The sequence below is a fragment of the Pristiophorus japonicus genome, chromosome 7 (genome assembly GCF_044704955.1).
Source record: "Pristiophorus japonicus isolate sPriJap1 chromosome 7, sPriJap1.hap1, whole genome shotgun sequence".
Taxonomy (NCBI): Eukaryota; Metazoa; Chordata; class Chondrichthyes; family Pristiophoridae; genus Pristiophorus; species Pristiophorus japonicus.
In genome coordinates this window covers 127,520,368-127,528,099 of record NC_091983.1, presented here as the reverse complement: position 1 = coordinate 127,528,099, position 7,732 = coordinate 127,520,368, and the positions used below count along the sequence as shown (strand labels likewise).

Genomic DNA, 7,732 nt, shown 5'->3' with positions numbered 1-7,732 from the left:
GGTAATACTGTTGAATATCAAGGGGAGGTGGTTGGATTCTCGCTTGTTGGAAATGGTCATTGCCTGGCACTTTTGTGGCGTGAATGTTACTTGCCACTTATCAGCCCAAGCCTGAATGTTGCTCAGGTCTTGCTGCATGCAGGCATGAACTGCTTCATTTTATGAGTTGCAAATGGAACTGAACACTGTGCAATAATCTGCAAACATCTCCACTTCTGACTTTGTATTGGAGGGAAGATCATTGATGAAGCAGCTGAAGATGGTTGGGCCTAGGACACTGCCCTGAGAAACTCTAGCAGTGATGTCCTAGGGCTGAGATGATTGACCTCCAACAACCACAACCATCTTCCTTTGTGCTAGGTATGACTGCAGCCAGTGGAGAGTTCTCCCTGATTCCCATTGACTTCAATTTTTCTAGGGTTCCTTGATGCCACACTCGGTCAAATGCTGCCTTGATGTTAAGGGCAGTCACTCTCACGTCACCTCTGGAATTCAGCTCTTTTGTTCATCTTTGGACCAAGGCTGTAATGGGGTTTGGAGCTGAGTGGTCATGGCAGAACCTAAACTGGGTATCAGTGAGCAGGTTATTGGTGAGTAAGTGCCGCTTGATAGCATTGTCGATGACACCTTCCATCACTTTACTAATGATTGAAAGTAGACTGATGGGGCAGTAATTGGCTGGATTGGATTTATCCTGCTTTTTGTGGACAGGTCATACCTGGACAATTTTCCACATTGTCGGATAGATGTCAGTATTGTAGCTGTACTGGAACAGCTTGGCTAGAGGTGCAGCTAGCTCTGGAGCACAAGTCATCAGCACAATAGCCGGGATGTTATCGGGCCCATATAGCGTTCAGCCGCTTCTTGATATCACATGGAGCGAATTGAATTGGCTGAAGACTGGCTTCTGTGATGGTGGGGACCTCAGGAGGAGGCCGATATGGATCATCCACTCGGCACTTCTGGCTGAAGATGGTTGCAAACTCTTCAGCCTTGTCTTTTGCACTTGCATGCTGGGCTCCACCATCATTGAGGATGGGGATATTCATTGAGCCTCCTCCTCCCATTGGTTGTTTAATTGTCCACCACCATTCATGACTGGATGTGGCAGGACTAGCGAGCTTTAATCTGATCCGTTAATTGTGGGATCGCTTAGCTCTGTTTATAGCACGCTGCTTCCGTTGCTTAGCATGCAAGTAGTGCTGTGTTGCAGCTTGCCCAGGTTAACACCTAACTTTTAGATATACACGGTGCTGCTCCTGGCATGCTCGTCTGCACTCCTCATTGAACTCCTCATATAACACATAAGGTTGGATTTTTCTCCTTTTGGCCACCATTTTCAGCCATATCTGGGGTGGCCCACTAAGGAAGATTGGGTAGAAAGGTCCAACACTTAGGCACTGCAAAACTCATGGAATGTTGGCCTACTTTTCACAAACCAAGAAAGGAGAGTATCTATCAGTGGTGAATTGGTTCATTTACCAGCAATTCTGATAAGGAAGGAGATGCTATGACAACTTCTCTAAGATAATGACTTACAGATTGTTCTCAGATAAATAAAGAAAGCAGTTTACATGTTACAGTGAGAATGTAATATAACAAAGTACATTACATCATCCTGGAATTACGTGTCCTTTTAATAGATTATTTGGTTTCTATCTCATCACCAGATACCCAAAAGAGCTATTTATTTTCATTTATAATTCTTCATCATAAAATGCACAGTTGACACAATGATCTGAAGTTCAACGAATGAGACTGATTGACTTGTTATTAAGCAAAAAAAAAGTTTTCAAAAGAACAAAAAGTAATGAGTTTCCTTTTGTTTCTTGATTGTAACATCTTGTAATTTGCAACCTCCCTGGTGGTAGTTAATACTCAATTACTATCAGTGGATTTCAGGTGGGTTCAAACAACTCAGCTCATTTCCATTGCCTCTTTATAGACATTTAGAAATTTTACAAATGTGTGCTGCGGGTTACACCTTAACATACTGGGAGCACACACGAGGAAATTATGCACACGCGAGGAAATTATGCACACGCCTAAACAGAATTTTCAGTCAAGATCGCGCATTCATAGGTTTCAATAGTTAGGTACAGAACGTTAGCTTTCTATTAATAATTTCTTCCAACATTGGAGTTGATTTTTTAAAGACTATTTTTTCCCCCTTTTTAACACATAATCTTCAACATTCTGAGTCACTGAAGGTGTGACGTAGTGTCAGATGGGTTAATCATGAAGTAGAAAAAATGCATATATTTTTAAAGAAAATGATTAAGATACATTTCTGAAATACATCAATTATGCCCTGGGTTTTTTCCTTGCTTCTTCTTCCCAGTCAAAATCCAGAATACAATCATCTTCCAACTCATCAGTAGAAAAGAGGTACTTGCTCTGAACAGCAGCTGTAGTGCCAGCTGCTGGAAATCCAAAGGTCTTCCTTTTTCTAGATGGTGCTGCACAGTCGCTATCTGCATTGTGTGCCGCACTATTCGGCTTCTCAACAGCTACCTGCTTTTCAGCCGTGTCCTTTTCATTTTTCTTTTCAGAAGGTGGACTAAAAGAGAAACCGGCAAGTTTTGCTAATGTACTAGAGGACACTTTCGCCTGGCTTGTCGTAGCTGAACCTCGGCTAATTTGTTGATCTGTATTAGGCTCTGTAGGAAGTGGATATTTTGATTTATCCAGTGTCGATCTTTGCATCTCACCCTCGTGTGTGGTATTAAAACTCTTTGGCAATTCAAGTGATTGTTCTGTTCTACTGCAGTCTGCAACAGGTGGTCCTTTGTTTGTTGTTTTACGTGGGGGTCTACTTTTAGAAGTACAAGCTTGTAGTGTTTGGAGATTTTCTCTGTGAATACTGGCTTGTGTTGGCTGCTCAGAAGCATGTGTCAATTCAGTACATAATTCCCCACCTTCAGCAGTCTCAGAATGCAAGATCAAACAGTCAGAAGTAGAATTATTTACAGCCGAATGGCTTAGCTTTTGCTTTGGTTTGAATGCAAACGTTTTCAGTTTGGTCAGCAGACAGTCAGAATTCCCATTAGTTTCAGAATCTGGGAGAGCGACGCCACTGTCCTGGACTGCATTCTTTGTTCCAAATGGATATGCTGACTTATTTGCTGCAGCCTGCATTCTATGTGGAGGACCTTGGTCTGAACTGCCTCTATTTGATGTAGAGAGGACATCTGAACAAGAGTCATCCAGATTATAAAATGCACTAGTTTTACTTAATTCAGGTGAGTGACTTTTGCTAAACGTTTTATCGCTTTTGTACAACATTCCACTTAGTGAAACCCGAGAAGCATGAAGCTTTTTTGGCACCCGCACTGTTACAGCAGAACTTGATGTGTTTGAAGAAGCACAAATCTTATCATCTGTCTGTCTTTTTAAGTTGTCAGTGTAAGCAGTTTTATCCATTTCTAAATTATCGATGGTTGGACCAGCAGACTTCACATTATTTGTACCACAAGAACTTTCAGATTGCAAAAGCCTGGTAGAAATGTTTGCATTTGTTGCAACACCCTCTGAATATTTTATTGACGATGGAATGGCATTTAATTCAGGAAAAAGATTTTGATAAGAATTCTCTGATGGCACTTTTCGTGTGGGGGATTCAATCTGTACAACGTCATCTCCTTTTGGCTCCGTTTCACGATTTTCACTTTGAAAACCAACAAACCAGTTCAGACCACAATCAGTTTGATCAACATCTTGAACAGCACTGGGCTTCATTTCATCATTTTTTGAATAAGTAGTGGAATGAGAAATCAGATCGGATTTGTCACTTGAGTTTGTACTTCCAGTCGATGGCTGGTGCCCTTTTTCATTTTGAACTCTTAAAGAAATCATCACATCATTATGAAATATGTAACAAAATCATTATTGCATTCACAGAAATTAATATCCAATCAAAAACAAGGACTCCTCCTCCAACCACCCACTAAATGTAGTGTAAAATTTATTGCATCTCATTGAATTAAGCTGATGATCTTCTCATAATATAACAGCTACAAAAGCAGTTTTGTTATATATTTGATGCAATATTCCTATCAACACCAAAGGGCTGATTGTAATTTTCAGTGGTGAGAGAAAATGGAGCGATCAGCCGCCGGTCAATGGAAAGGAAAATTGGGCAAGGTGTATAACAGGTAGCCAATCTACTACCTCGCATTTTCCACTAGCGCCGAAGATTGAAATTAGCCCTCAAATTTCATAGTACATATTTAGTATTTCTGGTGTTTGTAGTGTAGTTGCTTCATGGGTCCTTTGCTTAAGAATTCATAGCTACACACTTGCTGAAAAAAACTAGCTGGTTTAGTTGCAAAGGTTTAACAATCAAACTGAACACCACCAGTTCATCCACCAGGCTCACAATTGCACACTGTGGAGAACCTGAATTCAATTAACTGGGGTTTTATTGAGTCTTGTGAACATCATGTGACTGGCTAAACCACTCACAGTGCAACAGCTCCGCAAGCCTGTGAGCATGCTCAACGGTGCATACATTACCGTGTTCTTTACCAAAAGGAAAGCATTGGTTTATCTCATTGCACATTGACCAGTTTAAAATACACCTGCACTAATGCATTTGAATATAGCACAAGAACTCCCACATGTAAATAAATGCTGCAGGCCTTGAAAATGTGCCAGAGTCAAGTTATTCAAGGTATTCTCTGATGAGCAGAAACTACCTTGTGGTGCACTGCGAAGCTCTGTTTTATCCAAAAACATTCTGGGGCCGAAATTGGTCGATGCATAAGATCCGCCCATTTCTCGGCGGTATGCTGGCGGTGCATTGTTTCAAACCGCCGGCATACCGCTGAGACCGAAGAAGACAAAATTGGTCAAAAATGTTTTTGACGTTATGTTGGCAGTATGCCAGCGGTCTGCAGTGGGTGGTATGTAACTTAGAAGTCGGTCCAGATCGGCTTTCTCTTTGATGGACGGTGCAGCACTGAACTGCGCATGTGTGATTTCCCCTCCCCCCCCAATTTTTTTACAGAAGCATTTTATCCACGATTTGGGGGGTTAGGGGTAACCCGTGTATGTGCAGTGACTTGAAGTGGGCGAGAGTGAGAAGGAGCAGCAAGCTAGTCGATAGGCAGTTACTTGAAAAACACATTGTAGAGTTATTAAATATTCCTAACAACTAATAATTCTACAGTTTGAAGAATAAGACATATTTTACAAAGCAAAAATCATAACAACAGAAATATTAGGGAAATGTTAAAAAAAAATCAAAGCGCAGGAACATCGAGAAGGATGGGAGGTTGAGGGCGCCTGCCTTCGACGAGATGGAGTTACCGGCCCTTCGAGAATCTAACAGAGAGGCACTCCGAGCTAATGAAGGAGGTCGTGGAAAGCCTCCCCCTCAAAGGAATACAATAGGATATGGAACGAGATTGGGGAGGCTGTGTCCTCCACAAGTACCATGGTACGCACCGGGGAAAGGTGTCGCAAGAGGTGGAACGACCTGGTGAGGGTAGCAAGAGTAAGTAATGATTTTATTTATGCACCCCCCATGTGCTATGTACCATGTAACTGTAGGTTCAGTGTCACACGCATGATGTTATTTATCTTCAGGTTACGGCGATGTATTCGTGCTTTCAGGCAATGACAAGAGGATCAACGCAGTGTTTTAATGTGTGTGTGTGTGTGTGTGTGTGTGTGTGTGTCTGCGATGTTGAATGGATTGAAGATTTTTTACTTTGATTTACTTTACTTTCTGCAGAAGACGACATCTGCAATAGCAGCCGATCAGCGGCGTACGGGGGGAGGACCCAAAACCCAGGAGCCTCTGACTGACATCGAGATCTGTGCCCTGTCCCTGGTTAGGGATAGCAACCGTGCCACCACCGGCATTGGAGCTGACCCATTCACACAAGATGGTAAGTTGAATAAAATGCAGTCTGTGTTGCAGTCCTCTCAAGTCATGTAATGTAACTGTTACTGTAATGTTGGTCCCATGTGATGTACTGCAATGTTGGGGGCATGTAACACAATGCATATATGTATTGTATGTCTGCGATATGTAATGCAATTCTGCAGCAGTGGTGGACATTTAAGTAAGACTGCGCTAAGTCACTGTACTATGTACTCTTGTAACCCTGACCCCTCCCCCGGTACCAAGCTTTTTAAAATATTGTTTTGTACTTCCAGACTCGGACGATTCAGACCACAGCGACACAGATGACAGACCCACTGCCTCCACCTCTGGCATCACCCAGCCCTCTCCCGACTTCACCGCTGGTAGAGAATATGAAGATGAAGAGGAAGAGCCGCTGATCCAGCAGCCGGTGGAGCTGGTGCTGGAGACGGAGGAGGATACACCAGCTCCATGTGGGACAGCTGGAACATCCTCCACCACGGAGTCTGTATTCAGGGGACTCCCCCATGACTCCTCTGATTCTGCTGGACCAAGTGCTGTGCAGCAAGGCACCCCCAGTGTTGCAGCACCTTTGCGCAGCGACGGAGGTTGGTGCAGTAAAGGTCGGTTGCTGCAGGCGTGTACCAGGACATGGTGCGTCTGTCACAGGCCTGCATTGACATAGGTCGAGAGCTGCTCAAGGCCATGACTACAATAGCCGCAAACATCGCGGCTTTATCAGAGCGGCAGTCGGAGGAAAGGTTGCGTCTGATCACTGTGATAGAGCGAACCGCCGACGCGGTCGGAGCCATGCAGCAAACAATGGGATCGGGACATGGCGCGGAATCCCCCCATGCCATGGTAGTCACCTGAGGGTGGGGAGCTGACATCATCTTCCAGCCCTAAAGCCGCGCCTTCCACATCACGAGCTTCTCCCGAGGCCCCATTCTTGCGCCTGCAATGTCTGACCCCCAACGACAGCAATAGCACTCTTGGTGCGGTGCTGCACGCCGGCTTGGTATCACCACGGGGAGGTCCAGGCTCAGGGGCACTGGGAAAGGGAAGGGCGGGAGTAAGAAAAGGGGGAAATACTCCCAAGGGTGGTGTAGCACGTGGTCGTGGCCGAGGCCAGTAAAGAGTCTTTTTGTTGTACTTGTGCACTAACTAATTTAAGTTTGATTTGTAAAAGTTTACTAAAGTTGAAAAATGTTGTTAAAGTTGTTATTAAAGTTGTTAAGTTGTTTTATAGTTAAAAGTTTTACAAAGTTTTAAAATTGTTGTATATTTTTGAGATATTTACATAAACGTTTGAATTTAAGCACTCTTGTACAGTGTCAAACTTTTGGGGCAACAGTCATCAGGATAAGGCCTCCTCCTCCTCATCAGTCTGCGACCTCCTCCATTACCCTTATAACACTGCTCAATAAACCTACTCACATCTGGTTCCTCCATTAGACAGGTTGTACAGGCCCCATTCTTTTTAAATCTCCACAATATTTTTCAATGAAAAAAATATAAATAAAATGCCTTCTATCTTAATAAGTTACTCAGTAATAATAAAAATACCTTTTCCACCCTAAATTGCACTGTAAAATCACCTCACCTCAGAAATACAGAGGTGCTGCTTTAGCTGACAGTTCTCGATTTCCAAAATGGCATATCCGTGCACTCTGCCCATTCCCGCCCACTTAACATCACGTAAAACCACGTTTTCCAGGACGGTATGCAGCTCCGGTGGTATGTCGGTGGTATGCGATGAAAATCGGACTTTTTGGGCGGTATGCGGGCAGTTCTGCACGGTGGACGGTGTGCATACCGTTCGGCGATATGTCAATGATGAATATTCTGCCGAGCGGTATG

General features: G+C 43.6%; 1 protein-coding gene across 2 annotated transcripts in view; it reads right to left on the bottom strand.

Annotated features, from left to right (window-relative positions):
- Positions 1 to 1,588: 1,588 nt before the first annotated feature.
- Positions 1,589 to 7,732, bottom strand: part of mcm9 (minichromosome maintenance 9 homologous recombination repair factor) — an 81,117-nt gene continuing 74,973 nt past the window's right edge. For both annotated transcript variants that reach the window (XM_070885311.1, XM_070885310.1), the window contains exon 13: positions 1,589 to 3,841. In XM_070885311.1, the coding sequence (XP_070741412.1) occupies positions 2,305 to 3,841 (1,537 nt within the window). In that variant the 3' untranslated portion in view covers positions 1,589 to 2,304. The remainder of the gene's footprint in view (positions 3,842 to 7,732) is intronic.